This window comes from Hakea prostrata, chromosome 1 (assembly GCF_041222555.1).
Source record: "Hakea prostrata isolate BN-2017 chromosome 1, UWA_Hpros_2, whole genome shotgun sequence".
Lineage (NCBI taxonomy): Eukaryota > Viridiplantae > Streptophyta > Magnoliopsida > Proteales > Proteaceae > Hakea > Hakea prostrata.
In genome coordinates, this window is record NC_142600.1 from 72,316,148 (window position 1) to 72,336,842 (window position 20,695).

The 20,695-nt window shown below is 37.4% G+C and overlaps 1 protein-coding gene and 3 non-coding genes across 5 annotated transcripts; 1 reads left to right on the top strand and 3 right to left on the bottom strand.

The window, feature by feature from the left end:
- Nucleotides 1-3,872: 3,872 nt before the first annotated feature.
- TRNAA-AGC (transfer RNA alanine (anticodon AGC)) lies at nucleotides 3,873-3,945 on the top strand. Its single transcript has one exon. It is a non-coding gene; the product is annotated as a tRNA-Ala (tRNA).
- Nucleotides 3,946-6,484: 2,539 nt separating this feature from the next.
- TRNAA-AGC (transfer RNA alanine (anticodon AGC)) lies at nucleotides 6,485-6,557 on the bottom strand. The gene has a single exon. It is a non-coding gene; the product is annotated as a tRNA-Ala (tRNA).
- A 631-nt stretch (nucleotides 6,558-7,188) lies between these two features.
- On the bottom strand, nucleotides 7,189-7,261 carry TRNAA-AGC (transfer RNA alanine (anticodon AGC)). Its single transcript has one exon. It is a non-coding gene; the product is annotated as a tRNA-Ala (tRNA).
- Nucleotides 7,262-7,645: 384 nt separating this feature from the next.
- On the bottom strand, nucleotides 7,646-19,092 carry LOC149029847 (uncharacterized). 2 transcript variants are annotated; one of them, XM_089142186.1, is made up of 7 exons: nucleotides 18,601-19,092; nucleotides 17,460-17,798; nucleotides 11,024-11,155; nucleotides 10,371-10,708; nucleotides 9,492-10,005; nucleotides 9,118-9,345; nucleotides 7,646-8,556 (listed from the first exon to the last, which is right to left on the bottom strand). In XM_089142186.1, exons 1-7 carry the CDS (start codon nucleotides 18,782-18,784, stop codon nucleotides 8,024-8,026), a joined length of 2,268 nt encoding a protein of 755 aa, XP_088998312.1. In that variant the 5' UTR covers nucleotides 18,785-19,092; the 3' UTR covers nucleotides 7,646-8,023. The 2 variants fall into 2 exon arrangements, with proteins under 2 accessions (XP_088998312.1, XP_088998313.1); XM_089142187.1 differs by having other exon boundaries at nucleotides 7,649-8,556; nucleotides 17,460-17,795.
- Nucleotides 19,093-20,695: the final 1,603 nt, after the last annotated feature.

The following is a 20,695-nucleotide window of genomic DNA, read 5'->3' on the forward strand; positions in this document are numbered from 1 at the left end:
GTCTGTTGTCAATAATTAGCTTTTAGGGTATTGGACAAATTTATACAAATTCACACGGAGGATTAACCACTACCAAGGCCGAAGAACAAAAGGAGGATTTTTTGTAATCATTAGTGTCCCCCTCACCTCCACCTCAGTGTTAAATCCTGGCTCTACCCCTCCTTGGATACACAGATTGTATCTCAATCACTATCTTGGATTCCATCACGTGCCAAAGACATACGAAAACCTAAAAAAACTCCCTATATACGATGCATGTCCCTCGCACCATCCCTAACTAATAAAATTTGACATTTCTCAATACACATGTACATGTGAGAATAGAAAATTTCACATGATTGTGGAAATAACTGTGCTACTACATCGCTAGCTGCCAAAAAAGCATTTTGCTTGGGAGCAGCGTTGCACCCAGCAGTCTGCCGCCCATATTTAATTTGGAATCCAGAGCAAATTTATACCGTTGAATGAACAATTAGATCTTGACCATGCACTGCTAGGAGCAACATTGCACCCAAGCATGATCCCCAAAAAAAGGTATAATTCACTTCTCTTTTAGTTTATTAAATGTCTAGTTGGTTTTAGTATTTCTTATAATCCTTTCAACTCTGGATCATATCCTTGCAATTAAGCACATTCAAGACACTCTAGGAACCATCCACATATGATTCATCATGCATTCTACAATAGAGTAGATTTTATTTCTAATGTAATGGATTCCTTTCTAGATTGTCTTGTTACTTTTTTTGATAGAAAGCCCTTTTTTTTCTTTTTTGTCCTTTTTTTTTGTGGTAGCCGAAAGTCTTGTTACTTAAGGTTGAGAATATATAACAACTCTTTATCTGAGAAAGGAAATATATAACAATGGTTCTCTCTCTCTCTCTACACATTCTCATGAAATGCCCTTCTCTTCAAAACCTAATATGTGAACCCTTTTTTATCCCTCTTCATGTGATCGTATTCTCTCTGCTACCAAATAGTATGGTGATCCACAAAATAGCATTCTCTCTTTTTCTCCAACATCAGAGATCTTATTCCCATTTATACATATTTTATCTACAGAGAATGTTAGTACAATAAAAGTGAAGAATTTTGAAGTAGTGACCTTATCTTTTTTATCTTTTCAAATACATGATAAAAAGTCTATTAATAATAAAAATATGTACTTGCCTAGCCTAGCCTAGCCTTTCATTGCACATTGTTCATTAAACCAATGAGTGAAATTAGGTTAGAATATCATACACACAACTGATACGGCCTTTGAAGATCAAATTTATTAAAGAGAGGAAGAACATTTAGTATCTTTTGACAGTGCTTTGATCTCAATGGAGCAAGTTCACTAATTTGTAAGCCAGTAAACAAATTAAAAAGTTGTTCTCTCTGGTTCCACTTGAACCAGCAAAATGCTTCCTCCATTACAAAAGCCTACATTATAGCTGAGTTAAAAGAGCATGCATGCACTACACAATCAATTGATATCTTTCTTGGATCAAATTTTTTTCTTGAAACAATTCCTTGTGCACAGAATATTTTTATCAGATATTGCGAATTTTTTGTTGAGTTGAATTATACATCTATCAACACTTAAATTTTATATTGGTTGTATCATCAACAATTAATCTAGTATTTTTCAAGTTTTACTTTCTTATATAGAAATATATGCTTTGAACCATGACAGAAAAACTTCAATTCTATTAATGTGGGTTTTGTCGACTGTTAATGCAATGTCAAAATCATGAGCAGTATAATTCAAATGGGAACCTAATTTTGACTAGCATTTTTTCATTATTCACCCAACTCACTTGTTGATTGGTTGGGCGAAACTAGTAGTCATATTTTGATATAAATGAGATATTTTTTCATTACTTAAAGTATGTATATGGAAGACTAATTTATGGGCACAACCAACTTTACATGATTTTTTTCTTTTCTTTTAATCAACAACTTTCCATCCTTTATTTCGATTGGTAAAGCATTATGCTCCCCTCACATCTCTACCATATATTTAGGAGGAAGATATATCTTTAATCCATTTTATCGGTACTTAGATTCCTTTCACTAAGAGATAGTGTAAAAATTAACCCCCGTAATTATAACATGAAATTTGTATTGCAAATCCGAGTACCCGAAGTTCCAGCTGGAAGAAGCTGTGAGCTATCCAGATTGAAGTCTATGATCCAAACTTGAGCTCATAGATTTGGATATAGTCGGAGAAGAACTTGCCTTATTGGGAACCCGAAGAAGATCCAGTGGAACCGGATGGACTAGGCAGATGGACTTCCAATATGGGATGAGTCAAGTTTAAAGATGTTTGAAATCAAGGTAAAAGCCCCCACATGTTATTTTTAGTTAATTTGGTATTGGGAATCAACCAAGAGAGCAAAGCACCAAAATACTGAAAAGTATTAGGAGGTAGTTGCTTAAGACAATTGATTGATCCAACCAACCTCCCCAAGCGATCAGTTGGTCTAGTTGTAGGGTTTAAACCCTGTTTTGCCCCTGACCCTCTTTAAATAGTCGTCCACGACCTAATTTCGCATTATTATATTCATGGAGGCTACTGTGGACTAAGTGGAGGTTGTGTACACGTGGTTAATGGTGAAGAAACCTTGATTCACGAAGAAAGCTTGGATCTTACTTTGACTTTTAGATCTTTCAGAGGTTAGTTAATCACACTCTCGTTTTACTTAAATTCTATATTGTTAGAGAGTTGTTTCTCCCTCTAAAATTTTGTAGTGGTGAATTTGAGTGATTAGAATCATTCCCATGAATGATCTAGACTAGATCACGCTCGAAGATGGATTCTCATATGTGGATCAATGGCTAGTTTTGTCAAATAAGATAAAGTGGATTTTAAATTTTTCTTCTTCTGTGATCTGGAGTGTGGTGACCTCTCTAGAGTTCTAAGGACGAAATTCGAATTTGAATCACCCCAAAATCATATCGAGAATGGGTGATCAAAAGTCCGAATTTCGAACTTGGAATTTTGTCCGAGAGAGGGGCGGTCATTAAAAGCGATTAATTGACCCAAGCGACCGACTAGGTCACAGTGGTCATGTTAGTATGATTTTTGCTCCATTTGGATCTCAGACTTTAATAAAACTTCTTAACCCTAATCTAAGTGATTCTGAGGTTTATGGGAGTGGTAGTTTGAGAGACATAATACATTTTTCTATGATATTTCAGCTTAGACAGGTAAGGTTACAATTGCATATATGATTGACATATGTTATGATGAATTGTCTACCATTTTGAACATGTATGTAGTTTTATAACATACTATAACAATAGCTAAATATGATTACTTGATCATAACATATTAAGAATGATGTTAAATGTATTTAATTTATTATTTGATGTAGAATGATGTATTTGGTGCGACTATCATGAAGGATTATCCTTGCTGGCATTCCTAGCTTGGGATATCAGGGACTGTGGTATGGGACACTGTTCTCTGATATCCCTAGCATGATTTTATCCGCTCCAGTACTGACAACGTCCAGTTTCCTGCAGTTGATCATTAGATTTTCAACACGTGGCTTATTCTAATCCAATGAACAAAATTTCATCGGAAAAAAAAACCCTTTCTAAGTGTTGGCGATTCCCTCTCTTCACTTTGTTCTTTTACATGAATTATTGAACTGCTCTTTGCTCTTGATTTGGTGGTGCATTTATTATTACCGATCGTTAAACTGGATCTTGTGACCAATACCAGAGGTGTGACAGATAAACTCTCTTCCTAAACGTGTGATGAAACGTAAATTGACAAGCTCGACTTCATGCGTAATAAAGGGTTATTCGCTCAAGAATGGTTGATTAAGGCCTGATCAAGTTCTCAGCAGTAATTAAGGTAATGAGGAAATACAAGACATGATGGGGATGTAGCTCAGATGGTAGAGCGCTCGCTTAGCATGCGAGAGGTACGGGGATTGATACCCCGCATCTCCATTTCTTTATTCTCACTTCTTGCGCGTAATTTTGTAAGTAAAGGTTCCTTATTAAATGATGAAAATTTATTTACAAATCACATCAATCAACTTTTTGATGTGACTTATAAATGAATTTCAATTATTTGATCTGATGTTGAAGAAATACATATCACACATGTACAAGGAAATGAAAGATCCAATTCTCATCCGGAAATGCATATGATTTGCTAAATGGGGTGTGTATCAATTGGAACTGAATGGAAAGTCTTATAAGCAAGTGGGCAGCCGAAATTAGCGCTAGTTCACAACAGGCACATGTAAAATCTGAAAAACTGATCTATGGTTACCAAATTATTCTTGACACACGTGGTGGTTCAATTTCGAGCTTCCATAATACTTCCTTGTTGATATTCCGTTCCGTCAACAGATTAACCCCACAGGTACAATGTAGCACGTGGTTAAATAAAAAAAGCTACTTTCTTATTCTCTCTCCCTTCAGCTGTGAGATTTTTTTTTGTGTAACATTCAGGTAGGAGCTGCGGCAGATGCTTGCGTGCCTGTTCAACCATGCGGGAGACATTACAAAATGTCAATTAAGCCGTGGTCCCCACATGACATGCCAAATCAGCCTACCACGTGGTTGAAAATAACTTACGTAAATCCGTCGGCAAAGCATAAGTCCCAGCCAGACAGACCCATGCGACTAGAAAAAGCAACGCTTTCTAGCCACGTGTAAATAAGCCCCAGACGATGTCGACAGAGAATCTTTTAACAACTATTAACTATTAACTATTAGTCATTTTTAATTGAAAATGAGGTGAGTGAACCGCCGTTTAAATTGGTTATTTTTTTTAGTAAGGCATAAGTTACTTGGATGAATGGTCCTAAAAATATTATCATTAAATATGATAGTATAAACGGTATTTAATTCAATAGATTTTTTTGGGTAAACAATTCAATAGATTTTCTGGTAAAATTTATTTTAAAACCCGTTCACCTATATTTATTATCTTTTAATATTATCAGCTACTTCATAAAAGAAAAATATAGATAATTTTCATTTGGACCCTCAAGCATGGTTTAAGTAATTTATAGTTCAAAAAAAGTGACGTTTATGCATTTGCCGCGACATCTAAAAAAAGCTGATTAAAGAAATATAATTATTTTTATGATCAAAATATATATATATATATTTTTTATACATAAACGAGGGTTAAAAAACCCAAATCAATTTAAAGAGAGCTGGTCAAACGATCCCCCTGAAGGAACTCCTCTATACCTTGAGGGGGTTCCTAAAAGAAATGCGTAGGAGACTCCAATGTTGTTGTTCTCTTCGCCATCCAATTGGCAACCATATTTGCTTCTCTATTAGTATGAGTAATGATGATATTTCCATGCAAATCTACCAACCCCCGAATCGCCACAATAATCCTTGTCATCCTTCCTTGATGTTGAGCACTCAGTTTCAAACAATCAATTGCTTGTGAAGAGTCAGACTCCATGTAAACATGTAGCATATTTCTTTCTACTGCATAGCATATGCCTACACAAATAGCATGGAGCTCAGTTTCAAGAACACTTGTCTTGGGGATTCTATGCACAAAACCTCCAAAGTATACCCCTATTGAGTTGGGAAAAACCCCTCCAATTTGATTGAAATCTTCTTTACCATTCATCCAGCAACATCTACATTGCATTTTAGCCACCCTTCCATTGGTCTTTTCCACTTTGCCTTTCTTCTAACACTTAGTGATAATGATTGTGGATTAATGTTCCGGGTCCAAGATGCCCTCCACATGTGAGTAGTATTCTTTTATCATTTCCACCCCTCCTCCTGGTCGGTGAAGTCTTCTTCATGAGTATCATGGATTTCACCAACCCCACAATAGATATAGTGTGATGGCGAAATTAGGTGACCATCCTTTTCCGTTGTTGTGATAGATTTCCACAAATGTTTAGGTAAAGCCACATCGGCTTACGATCACAATTGAAGAAACTGTCCTTGTTGATTCATTGGGATTAATCATTTCCATACTCCACTCGCATATTGGCAATCTCTAAACACATGTAGACTAGTTTCGGCTTCATGAAGACAGAAGTTACAGAATGAGTGGTTCATGAGTCCCATTTTCCACTTCCTATCATTAGTTAGCAGTCTGTTCAGACTTAAAACCCACATGAAACAAGAGATTCTTTGCGGCACCTTTAACTTCCAAATGGCCTCCCAATACCTGTTATCAAAAGAAATGTCCACACTAAGACTATTGGAATCTTCTAACACTTCATATGCAGATTTTATTGTAAAACATCCATTCTGTGATGGATTCCATAGCCATACATCCTTTCCTCCGCCTATACTTGGTGATCAAAATATCTTTACAAACTTTAATTTCTTTCTTGCTATCTTGGATGCTTGACATGAGGGATAAAAATAAATGCACCACCAAATCCTTTCCTAGTCTATGGAACCAAATTCAATTAAGGGGTAAGCAATGTTAAAATAAAAACTAAAAGTCTATAATAGTCTCTTCATTGGGAAAGAAATGAGAATAAAAAAATGGAGATGCGGGGTATCGATCCCCGTACCTCTCGCATGCTAAGCGAGCGCTCTACCATCTGAGCTACATCCCCGTCATGTCTTGTATTTCCTCATTACCTTAATTACTACTAGGAACTTGATCATGCCTTAATCAACCATTCTTGAGGCGAATAACCATTTATTACGCATGAAGTTGAGCTTGTCAATTTATGTTTCATCACACATTTAGGAAGATAGTCTATCTGTCACACCTCCGGTATAGGTCACAAGATCCATGGTTTAGAATACTAGTTAGTTACATATTAGTTTGTATAAATATACTTACATTTCATATAATAAATACAAGAGATACATTTGTCTACATTTAGCCATCGGTAATAATAAATGCACCACCAAATCAAGAGCAAGAACAGTTCAATAATTCATGTAAAGGAACAAAGTGTCCAAAATCCAATGAAAAGTAATAAATGTAATCGGATGAATGAATCAAAGAAATGTATCCAAAAGAAATGTTTCAGCAGAAACAAAGAAAATTTCTAACCAACATCGTTCTTGTCTTTCTCAAGACTGGCACAACTCTCTTCTAATCTCTATAAAATGTGTCATAAAACCCTCTCTCATCGACCTACCTGTAGGAGGAGGCTTTGTGTTGTGCAATTTCATTCACATCCCATTGACGCCTCTACAGTCTCTTCATTGGGAAAGAAATGAGAATAAAAAAAATGGAGATGCGGGGTATCGATCCCCGTACCTCTCGCATGCTAAGCGAGCGCTCTACCATCTGAGCTACATCCCCTTCTATGTCATGTAATTCCTCATTAATTTATTACTACTGCAACCTAATCATGCCTTAATCAACCATTCTTGAGCGAATAACCCTTTAATAATAACTTCTCTTTTTGGGTCAGTAGTAATCAGTTCCATTGTAAAAAAAAACGTTCTCAGCGAGTGCTCTATACCATCAGAGCTACATCCCCTTTGTGTTTGTGTATTATTGCTAATAAAAATTGTCCTTCATTAGCCCAATTATCACTGGCGCCCTCATCATGGCTTATAACCAACTAGTCTAAAGTGCTAAACAGGGAAGCACCCTTCTCTTTTTGGATCAATAGTAATCATTTTCATTGTAACTGGATCAGTTCGGTTTGAATAAATGATTTTGATTTAGGCGACTTATGCACCAGTAGCCAACCAAACAAATACATATTACCTAAAGAGATGTTAATGCTAAATTGCCAATTTGGTAGGAACAGCCTATGCCCAAATGAATCCACCGAGCTCCAGACATGTCAATATTAGGATTAGAAAATAAAAGATGGGCAAAACAGAGAACAAAAAGGGAATTCTATTGCCTCATCCAATGCTCTACATAAGGCAAGACCAATTTACAACATTCCCTGGAACGAATCCAATGGACACTAACCATTCTCCAATTTATTGTTAAAACATGAACCTCAGACCACTAGATACACCACTATGAACTTGATTAGCAACTAATATACATAACGAGAGCCAGAACCTAAATAAACGGCCAGGTTGCCGTGATTGAAGGAGCTATTTACTCTTTCTTGCATCTTCCTCTCCCCCAATCCACTGTCAATGGTTTCCTTGGCTTCTGATGACTGTTGCACCCCTTCTCTGGTGCCTGAGCCAAAAAGGATTTCGCACCTAGGACATTTTCCATGTTAGAGCTCAATAACTTAGTATCAGAAACTGCTGCCCTTTCTAATTTACTAGGAGATGATGTACTTGATGTTGGCATCGGGACTGTTGGCCATCTTAGTATTCCTCTTCCAGGATTATTGGTATAATCCAGATCCTTTTTCTTATCGGCTGAGGAGAACTTGGGTGGCTTTGTTAATGTCATCTGGTTGGCAACCTTGACCAGATCACCAGACCCTGTCACTGATTTTGCTGCAACAGACAGAACTGCTTTTCCAGTTGAACACTTTGATTTGCAAGTTTTCATGGTCTTTTGTGCCGGTTTCTTATTCCATCCGATCTTCCCATTGCTTTGGACTAGTTTCCTGCAATCACTAGATATCTCACAGAGTATTTGAGCAGCAACCAGCAACCTTGGAGAATGTACAGCTGCCACATACAAAGCCGACAAAATAAACAGTAAAAGCCTTAGATGACAATAAGCAGAATTTCCGAAAACAGGGAAGAAAAAAACCAAAAAAAAAAATTACAGACACACACAGGGAAAAGGCATATCTCAGAAACTATTCAACTTCAGTATTGTCCTCATTTCTAGGTTGCCAACAATAGATCTAGGAAAAGAAATTCTACGAAAGACAAAAAAGATGCACCCAGTCTTGGAATTGGGTTCTTCCTCCAAGAGGTAACGACATATTAAATGGTCTCATGCATGGTTGATTTCATCAATGAGGATGCACCTTACATGCAGCACTACTATTATTTAGTCACAGAATGATATATAGTATCTTACCTGGCTACTTGGTCTAAAAGCAAAACTGATAATACTACAGAAAGAGTTCTATAATCTATAGAATAGGAAAGTTTATTGTGAGACATGCTTCCTCTAGGGACAACCAATTAAAAGATACAGGTGATAGATAAAGTATAGGTGAGTGAACTGATCAAAAGGAAAAGAATGATTTGTCCTTGATTGATGCTGAACGCAAGTACCTTGTTTCAAGTTTTCTGGCATAAGTGAATTTGACAAATGTCCATCACAGCCACCACCAAAAGATTTTGAGGGAGAACTGTGGCAACTATTTGCACCATCACCCTCGCTTTTAATTTTGGACTGCTCTTTTTCTGCACAGTTCTTCTGTTCTTGAAACAGAAAATTATCTGCTGATGGGCCCTTTAAGGTGTCACCATTTCCCTGATACTTCTTATCCTGTTCAGCTTCTAGTGTTTTGGGGGAAAAGATAGCACTCGAATCATTTTCCAAAGTAAGCAAACAATAATAGGTTAACTAATCTAAAATATAGCCAAACTCCAAGCTCTAGAAATGGATTAAGCATGTAGCAAATAATCCCTTAGTCTGGTCTTACCTGGGATATGAGAAGCTGGATTAAATCTTAAAGTGGACAATGATGGCTCATGCCAAGGAAGTTTAACACATGCCGACGGAACTTTTTCATCATCAGAAAGACCAAGCTTTACTCCTCTTGAAGGAACTAAACTGAGATTGTAACTCAACGAATCCAAATCTGAAAAACCACCACGGGCATCCCCATGAAAGCCGGCAGCACTTCCTATCCTCACCCATCGACCCTGACTCGTGGTCCTGGTTGTACACGGCTTGCCCACATCAGCATTTGCTTTAGATGACGTAGAATAAGACCAAGAAAAGGGAGGCAAGCCAACTCTCTTGGATGTTAGCTTGCTTGGGCGTAAATCTGTAGAACTCCTTGAGGACACTGCTGGCTTGGCCACATCCAATAAGAGAGAATTCAAGTCTTTGTCTGGTGGTAGTGCTAAACGTTCCAGGATATCTTTAGGCTGAAGTAATGAAGAATTGTTGGCACTGACAGAAGTCCCACGCTTGCTACAAGAATTGTGAATCTGTAGCAACAAAGAAAGCAGAAGGCCTAATTAACTGAAAGTGCTATATCATCTTTAATGTAAATGAGAAATATAAGATATTCCACTGAGTATAGCCAAAGACAGACTACACCATAAGGTTTGGTTACACATGGTATTTAGAAGGAAGCAGATGACATGGAAGCAACACTGCCACTTTCAGGATCGATCATGCCATCAAACAGTTACCTTCAGCCGTCAAATGAAAAGACAGCTCAGAGAATAGCATGTCAAGCCAGTTATTTCCACATCACCCCCTTGAATATGTGTCACGTAGAGGTATGCCTTTGCAAGACAACTATTTATGATCTAGCCCACATATATCCAGGATTTCTCTTGAAACTTACCTCACTGGATGAAGTTAAATCTGTCGTGTTGTTATCCACCTTATCAAGGTCCATATTGCTTGTGCCACAAGAACCAGAGATCAGTAGCCATGGTGCTTTTCTGTTGGAGCTATTATCTAGCTCAAAGGAATTTTGGGACTGCACGGGTCTCTTGGGCTGAAGAACAGAGCACGCCTTTCTGACTGAATCTAGAAGGTTTTCGTTTGTAGTGCCCACCTTCTTCCCTATGTCTTGGCACAAATTAGGACATTCATAACCACCATCAAGGAGCTCCCTCAATGGCAGCTCATCCACATGCTTTGAAACATGATGAATGTCCGACTTAAGACCACATATTCCTGATATACAATGATCAGAGTGCAATAATAAGTTTTATGTAAGAGATTCTTCAAATAACCATATATTTTAAAAGGAACTGATAAAGGAACACCAATCCTTCTTCCACACTAACCCTCCCCCCCCCCCCTCTGAAAAAAGAAAAATTAAAAACCAAAAGAAAAAAAGAAGAAAAATACACCATTAAGTGTGTGCTTAAGCCATAGGTACATAACTATTTTGCATTTAATTTCTGGGTATCCAGATCTTCCCAGGACTAAAGAACCACAAAAATAATCAACATGACAAGACAAGAATATAATAGGATGACAGTATACCTAAGATGTTGTTCCCACTCGCAACTGAATTAGAACTCAATGGACCACCCTTTGGAAAGGAAGGATTCAATTTATTCTTAGCTTTAAAACGTTTGCCATCATGACCATGCTTTTGTTTCGCAACACCTTTCTCTGCAGGTAAGAACACATGAAAACCAACCTTAAGTACAAAATCTAATCTAAAACACAAAAAGGACATCGATTGATATAAATACACAGATTGTAAAAGTACAGAGACAATAATTTACATACTCCACTCCATATATGTTCTCCAATGAGAAAATAAAACACGATGCAGAAAAACCAGGAATTGATACCAGTAAATCAGTTACTACATAAGAAACACTATCATTTTTTATTGACAAATTAGCTTTCCTTATTCTAAGTCAACCATACAAACCTCCAGTATGCAATTAGAGTCCTCGATAAAGATTAAGGTTATCTAGAAGGTTACAACTCAAATGCTTATAAAAATTTATACATATGGAAGGGCATTAGGAAAGAAGGAAGCCTAGAAGAAATTAGAGTTGCAGGGACAGAAGAAATTGCATTGGTGGGGGGGGGGGGGTTAAGACAAAGATGGTCACAACCATTGCTGTGCCCTTGTACCTCACTGACAGCAATAAAACAAAGCTCAAATTCTAAGCATACAATTTGAATAGTTCACTGGTTAAAAGAGTATATAAAGACTCAACAATCCTATTCCTGTAACTAACTTGAAATTGAATTGGACTGTGAAATTAAAACAAGTTCTAACCCTAACTTGCCACTAACGACTCTAACAAGACTTGTGGGGAAAAAACACTAAAAAATTTTAATAACACTTCTTACTTAAAATGATTCCTAAATATCCTATTTAACCTAACAAAAACTACAGACGCGGTTCATATTCACATAATACACAAATAGGTTTGGGTTGGTCCAGAACAGTGGACCTGCATCAAAATGTTGAGCAAAACTCAATCATGAATTCTATAAATTTGTGAGGATCAGCAACACTTGATTGGCGTCCTTAAACATTGACTTGATTGGGTGACAATACAATGCATCTCACAGTCAATCTCACAGTCAACTATCACAATCCGTTGACGGTCATCAACAAACAACTTTTTCTTCAACAGGAATCTGATTATGGTGTTTCACAATTAAAACTGGACTTCAATCAAGTCTTCAAGGGCAACTTTGGTTGAGACCATGCATTTCCGCTTGATCACCACTTCTGTCATCCAATTTTTCTATCACCATTGACTTCTCCCATAAGGTTTCCAGCATGATGCACACTTTACCACAGAAACTGTAGGTACTATCTATAAGCTCTCAAGAGCAATAAATTCAGGCTCAAATGCCATCTTAAAAAAGGAATGACTTGGAACAAAATAAGGGGAAGAGGTAATAAGAGACAATTACAAGGCTATTATGGGAAACTAAAACTAAAAAAAAAATTAAAACAGGATTAAGCAGGAACCATGAGAGAAACAAGTACAATTGGACAAACAATATAATAGAAGTTCAAAAGGGGACAAAGGATCCCACGTGTACTACAAGAAAAGAAGAAGAAACAAACAAACATATGATTTGGAAAGTGAGATACTAAAGGGGTGGGGACAATTATGGAGAAGAAAAAAAAAGTTAACTTAAAAAGTATGCAAGACTCGAGGGGCATGGGCCAACATAAGCTGCCTCCTGGCTGTTATCTTGTCTCTCCTTTAAAAAGAAGACTTCTCTTGCACTTGGAGAGTTACTGACAGTCTCCTAACTGAGGTCAACCATTCCAAGAGGTAAACATAAGCTTGCAATTTTAAATGAGGGGCCATGATGCAGGACAGAGCCAACCGTTTCGGAGGGAAAGGTGATCCACTGTGAGGTTTCTTAAACAGGTACGCCACTCTTTTTTGTCAATAATCTTCTGTACTCCCTTCTCTTCTATCTTTCTTAACTCATTGGAATCCAAACAGGGGGTTTAATTGAAACCATATGGTAAAAGGGAGGACAGGATTACCAGGGGAATCAGGTGTGAGGAAGTAGTGGGATAATGACAGGAATGAATGTGAGAATGAGAGAGAGAGTTGGAGAGGTAACAGGAGTAAGAAGAGTTTGTGGGTTCAATGTGGCAGGGTTTGCTCCTCTTACTTTCAATGCCGGTAACATATAGCAAAAATAGAAAATAGAAAAAAAAAATACTTGGGGAAGAAGATGCTCTAATACCATTTATAGTAGGGCTGGTTACTTGGTTAGTAGAAGAGAGAAACTTGGAAGAAATTTGAGTTGCAGAGAGAAGAAACCACATAAGAGGGGGGTGAAGAAGATGGTCAGGCAACCATTGTTATGCAATTGTAGCTCAACGATAGCAATAAAAAGGAACTCAAATCCTCTTAACCAAATATGAATAATAACTTGCTTACAGAAGTACCTAAGACTCAGTAATCCTAGTCCTAGAGTGAAATTGAAATTGGCTTCGACTCTTCTTTGCTCTAAAATTGAAATGAATTATAACTCTAACTTGCTACTAATGACTATAACAAAAGAAATTCTCCAGCGAAAAATTACAACCTCCTGCTTAAATTAATTCCTAAGCATCTTATTGGACCTTTAAGAAAAAATAATAATAATTAAAAAAACAACAGACCCAGTTCATCTTCAAATAGAAGCCCAAATAGGTACAGGAGAGTCAAAGGCAGCACACACGCATGACTAAGTCTTAAAATTCTTTCATTTCAAATCTAAGCAACACATACCTAATTAAATAACAGAAAATCACTCATTTAAATGCAGTCAGAGTTCAGAATCATCTGACATACTAATCGACTATAATTACAAAATTTGGCTAAAACCACTCCAAACCACTGAACCACAACCAATATTAGATGGGAACAAGTTGGTCCATTATACATGGCAGACAATTCAATAATCAATGCACAATAAATATCAGGCTTTTTAATCAATGGATTTGATCATCCTATCCATTATAACAGAAAATCACTCATTTAAATGCAGTCAGAATTCAGAACCGTCTGACATACTTATCCACTATAATTACAAGAATTGGCAACAACCACTCCGAACCACCAAACCAACCAATATTAGATGGGAACAAGTTAGTACATTGTACATGGCACCCTATTCAATAATCAATGCACAAGAAATCCCAGGCTTTTTAATCAACGGATTTGAACATAACCTATCCACATCAATTTGCAATGTTGTCTCCTACGTACTAGTCAAACTCCTAAGTCAATCCCTCAATCCTTGCCATCTACATTATGGTTGACAAAAGGAGAGTAACCAGACCATGGATAAAATGCTGATCAGCTTTATGTCTAAAAGTTTTGGTCATTCATTCTTTTATCCCATTCACCCGGAAACTCTTCCAATAGAAGTAAAGTTTAAATTAGCTGCATTATCAACTTATGCCATGTATCAAGTTTAAGAGAAGTGGTGAGAAAGAATATGCATAGCTTAGGCACTGTATCTAGCATGGCCTCAAACAGAACTGATTGGAGGGCAAGAATCCATGTAGCCGACCCCATTTAGTTGAGAAAAGGTTTGTTTTTGTATTATCAACTTACGTGGTTTTTTCCAATCCCCCCCCCCCCCCCCCCCCCCAAAAAAAAAAAAAAAAAAAAGAACAATTACAGTCTATTAGGTGCTCTTCTGATCTTTTGAAAGAACAATTACAGTCTCTTAGGTGCTCTTCTGATCTTTTGAAAGAACAATTACAGTCTATTAGGTGACACTAGTTCATGGGAAATGTATAACTGTATAACTTGGAAAAATTATATCACCAAAGGAAAAATAATGAAAATAATAGTAAAGATAATAAAGCACAAAATCATCAAATAAAATATTATGTATCCACTCAAAAGAAGAAGAAAAAAAATTATGAGAGCATGCATAAACCTTACTAGTCCTTTAGACGATGTCCCACAACTATAATCAGCTCCTTGCCTCAAAAATCATGGGAGGAAAGCCTCCCATGACCTAAAACATTGACTGATACTTGTCTCTAAGGCTCTGAATAATTTCTAGTTATCAGTGCATTTTTTAAGACATTCTGATGCAGATCCAAAGGGTACAAGGACTGCACACGATACTAGCATTTCTTGACCACAAACTAAGCTATAGTCAGAAAGTAATTTCTTCAGCCCAACTTAACCCAAAACCCAAATTTACTGCAGATTTTCCGATCAACTCCTTCTCACCATGAGAATCTGCTAATATTTGGAGAAACATCTTACACACTAACCCTCCCACTCAATCGAAGCTCATCCAAGACCCCTCCCCCTCCATATGAAACTTCCATCAAGCCCTAAATTTTGCCCCAAAACCCCCCTTCCCACCACCAGTTTAGGCCACAATTTGGCCTGAACATTCCCCCATCAGACTAAACACTAGAAACCTAATCCATCCCTAAACCTAGCTCCAGAAACCCTAACATCAGCAAACCCTAATTTTTCCTTAATTCACCCTCATTGGAATTGATTTCTTTTTCACTCTCCTGGCAATTGGCCCTTTGCTGAACCTTTCAATCTAAGGCTACATTCCCACATCCCAGTCACAACGTGTGGCTTTTTAAGTCCTTAAGTGAAATAGTTTGAAGTATCAAACGAATAGAAGTAATTCAGTGCTTTTATAAATGTTTTCATGCCTTAAATGGCAAGCCTCCCCCCCCCCCCAAAAAAAACCCCAAACAAAAGGGGGGGGGGGGGGAACATAAAAACAAAAGGAAAAGGAAGAGGATATTGTCTCATCAATGTCAAGGAAGAGGGGATGTGACGAGGGGTGCTAAACTGGCCACCCAACACAGCAGGGCAGGGGCAGGTAGGCCATAGTTTCAAACCTGCCACCTTTCTGGGATTTCCTTACATACGTGAAATCCCTTTATGCCCAATTGCCCACCCCCCTGATGCGCTGATGTGGCCCATGATGATAGTCTGATGATAAGACTATTCCCAAGGAGCCTTACTGATCAAGTTAAGGAGTGGTACTTCACTTTTCCCATGTTCACAATTCAATTTTTGCTCTCCTTGTCGAAAAGTATTTAGAATTCAGCTATCACAAAAAACAGAGATGGTTTAAGATCTTGGTATTTTAATCAATTGGTTTAATTCTTAGAAATACCCTATCTATCAAAAGCCTTACATTATGACCTCCCCCCCACCCCCCGGCGAGAGGGAAAAAAAGAAAAACCACACAATCAGGGAGCCTCAAGCACTGGGCACATCCTTTTTGTATGCTTTGTACTACTAACTCATCAGTTAAATGTATAGTACTGTACTTGACAACCTACCAACCTAAGGTCTAATGTCAAAACTTCTATTTGCGATTTCCATATTCAAACATTTGAGTCACTGGGTTTACAAGACCCCAAACAGGCCGTACACCAAGTTCCATGACCTAACTAAGTCAAACCTAGCTTTGAGTTCAGAAAAAATCAAAGCACCAACTAGCCGAGATCTCGTCCCAACTTGCTTTTTTGCCCAACCAAACCAAGTCAAAACGAAGATCTTGAATCATCTCAAATAAGAAGTGGTTTAGACAATGGTTACAAACATGATGGGAGATCTCGGAGAGATCTCGCGAGATATCTTGGTTTTTTCATAAACCGAGACGAGATCAAGGGCGAGATCTACGAAATGGGATATCTCGCTCAAGATCTTGCCATATCTCGCCATATCTCGCCCCAAATCTTGCCATATCTCGCTGGAACTCTAATCCTACAGCATTAATGGTTTTATATTACATGTTATATAACCTTGCATTCTCTAATCCTACAACATTTCGGTTTCACACTATGGGTAGACTTAGAAATCATACTTAGGGCTGTTTTCTCTCAAATCCAAGGCCATTAGTATGTTCAAAAGGCCTTAAATAGACTAAATACCAAGTTTTAGCCCAACTAGGACCCTAAAACCCACCAAGATGGGCTACCGAGTTGATGCCCAAAAAATGGCATATCTCGCCAAGATGGTCGAGATCTTAGTTTTTCATGGTAGCGAGATCTCGCTTTCGAGCGAGATCTCCTACCATGGTTACAAACCTCTTCATTTGCAGATTCACTGCTAAATTGAGATCGTTTCATCAAGTATCTAGTCAACATACCATATTAGGGATTGTAAGCATGAACTTCACAGCTAATCTGGTAGTCAGATTATTATACATATCTACAATGACAACGTGGTGCAAATCTGCAGCTCATCCAATTAAAAGAGTGAAGCAACGTGTGCTGTCATGGTCCTTGAACCTATTGATTGTCAGGATAACCTTGTCCCTTTCATCATGGTCCTGGAAACTATGGTAATATCCACTGATGACACTTAAACTAAAGAAGCAAACACTTGTAAAACATTTCTACGCATATATAAATACCGGATTTAAACATGTTTATACACATACATAAACATGTAAACATATATTGAGATGAAAATACACATAATACCAGTGAAGGTGCATTTTGCTTGATTGGATGCAGGCTTCTCAGATGTCAAATTACTACCATCAATTCCATCATGCTTCATGGTATCTTCCAATTGATAGATTCTTTGTCTCTTCGAGCAAGAGCTACCACTCTCACCTTTTCCTGCTTTTCGGCTACAGAGTTTACCTGCACTCTTGGGCAACATAAAAAGAGAACCATTTACGCTCCCACATTGTTCTGTAATACTTTCAACCTGAGAGTTGGAACGTTGCTTTTCATCACAGGAAAGTCCAACGTCAGCTTTTCTGTGCCTGGAAGTGGAATCTTGATCTGAAGTGATAACAACATGGCTTACATCTGCTATATACATAAAGAATGTAGAATTAGTTTATGTGATGGAGAAGCTCTCAAGAACATAAAATATGCTAAAGTGACAGAGATCTTTCTGACAGCGACAATATTAGACAAGTAACCATGCATTACACACAAATGCATAAGCATACCTGTAGGAAAAGAAAGAAAAGAAAAAAAGTTTACTATGACAGCAATAGAAATGGTAAAACCAAACCTAATGCTTGAAAATGTTACACCCCTTTTTGTTATTCTTAATTTTTCCATCTTTTTATTTTATGTTTTCTTCTCATCTTTTTCTTTTTTTCTTTTTTTCTTCTTTTCTTCTTTTTAGGGGGGGTGCGGATGCAAACTATTCCAAGCATGTATTATACCATTGCGGAACTACAAAGCAAAGTGAATGTTGAAATTCTCAATGCCCAGGGGTTAATGATGTTAAAACTTCTTTCCTCCCTTATAGTGCCCGGAACAGAAGAAAAAATGGTGTGTTCCACAGTCACAACTCAAGAAACTGATGCCACAAAAACCCAAAAATGGACACAAATTCATAGAACATTAAATAAATAAATAAATAAATTCCGTTGAGCATACATCTTCATGCCAAAGTACCAGTAAAAATAGTCCCATAAAACATAATCACATATTGTGGGCAAAGAGAAGTAAAGAAACACGAACGTAAGAAAGAGATAACATCAAGCTCTAGATAGCATGAACAGTGAAACATGAAATGAGTCACAGGTTCACGATAGAACATAACCAACCCCCAGTGGGAAGAGTAATGACAGTGCGTAAGAGAAGACTACAAGTTTACCTTTAGAGCTAGCCGAAGAGATCCAACCGTTAATCGGAGGAGGGGTTCCAATAACGGAACGAACCTCAGTTTTTCGCACTTCTGCTTCATCAACCGTAGAAACTGCACCTTTACTAAAACCCTCGGCGTTCAACAGCTTAGACACGGCCACCACCGCCGGAAGAGGCAACTCCACTGCATCCATCGTCAACTAGCAAGCGGCTCACCAATTCACACTAAAACTAGAATAATTAAGAACCAAGAAATAAAAACCAGCGCCGCTTCCATCTTTTGATTGTTTCAGTAAATCAAGAAGAAGGAAGAGACGCCATATCCAGTTCTAACTGAAGCTCTCTAACCTAAAGAGAAGACGGTTTCATAGATTCCAAAGAGTAATTGATACGAAAAGTAGGGTTTTAGGGGCTGTTAGAAGCTTAATTTCGCTACAATCAGACTGTCACGGTCAAGGGAGGCGAAGGCAAGCCCCCCCTTACAAAAATCGTATCTAGGGCATAAAATTTGGGGAGTTGAGAAGTATTTATAGTTTTCGGGAAAGGCAAACTCTTACCTCCAAAACCCTGCCTTTTGCGAATATTCCGGCAGCTTTTTCCGTCGAGATAATTTGTTTTTTTTTTATTCTTTTTTTTTTTTTCGGGTGATCCATTCGGACCTTACCGTGTAACCCCCAGTCACCAGTCACCTGTAATGGCGTCTTCATCTTCAATTTACGTGTTGACCTTGACCCGAATTGTCCAATAATCGGGTGAGATAATTAATAAGATTAGTAGTATTTTTCACTACTTTGGGTCCATTATGAGCAGAATTACCCACCAAATTAAAAACAAAAATAATAATAACAAATAAATAAAAAGAGACCAATGGAAAAAGTTTAACCGATGACCACATGACACATTATCCTTTATCTGTCAAAGTGAATTGTTCGAGGGCTTTTCACCGGTTGCTTGCTGAGTAGATGCTTCAAAAGAGTGGAAAACAATGAATCTTGATCACCTATCCATTAACAAGAACACATGCTCTCATAATGCTTTTTCACTATAAATGGAAGAGTCCGAATCTGCACCCCGTCAGGAGAGCGCACAAGTTTTTTCACCACAAAAACATGTGGGGCCCACATGGTAAAAATCATAAGACATAAAAATAAAAATAAAAAACATCACCAATCCTTATGGGTCCCACATGTTTTTGTAGTGGAAAATCCGTCGGGGAGCATAGAGTGCTTCCCTCACAAGGTGCAAATATATGGAATTCTAGTGATAAGGATAAAATAATAGCAAATTGAGTTCAACCACGGTCCAATTAAGGATCCCAGTAAGGATTGATCCAGTGGTTGAATTATTAAGCAGCATAAGTATGAAGGGACCCGACAGTTATGGAAAAGACGTGCTTCTGTGAAATATTTGGAATACACAATCGTGTCATATATGAAAACAACAATTGTCTCCAAAAGAAGGGGGAAAACCCTACGATCGGACAACTACTAAAGAATATATCATGAATGAATATGACAATCAAGAATATAAGGTGAATCATATATATACTAAAGTATTACATGAATCCAATGTATCTGAATCATTTTCCTCGATTATCGTTATTCAATTGAGCTCTACATCTAACTAGGAGCTCTACGGTAATCCATTATTAACTTAACCTTCAAAGGTGGCTTCCCGACCGGGGAGTTAGCCCACTCCTAATCTTGTTTTGCAGGCACGCGTTAAGGACTGATCAATTTTTGGATACATCACCTAATGAGTCTTATATGAATCTCATTACTATTATGCAATAAAAAAAATGTCAGAAAAGCATATTATTATCTCCTGAAGATGATTTGGACTCGAAAAATAATAGAATTTTTATGTCAAATTACATATATACCCCTTGAGTTTTCGAAATAAAAAAAAAAAAAAAAAAAAAAAAAAGAAAAGACGTATTCACCCTTATCAAACCTTCTTATTATAAGTTGAAGGACAAAATGGTTTTGAAAGTAAAAGAGGATAGTATGAGAATTTTGAAATAAAGTAAATCTTGAGTCATCACTTAATTTTATTATTATAGTAATATGTGTGTAATTAATATATAATTTAAAACATAGAGAATT

Excerpts from the sequence above, each read along its gene's own strand:
- LOC149029847 (XM_089142186.1), bottom strand. The coding sequence starts at position 18,784 with ATGGATGCAGTGGAGTTGCCTCTTCCGGCGGTGGTGGCCGTGTCTAAG. Across the intron at positions 17,799-18,600 it reads CTCTTCGGCTAGCTCTAAAG|CAGATGTAAGCCATGTTGTT; the intron begins GTAAACTTGTAG and ends TTATGTATATAG. Across the intron at positions 10,709-11,023 it reads GAGTGGGAACAACATCTTAG|GAATATGTGGTCTTAAGTCG; the intron begins GTATACTGTCAT and ends ATTGTATATCAG.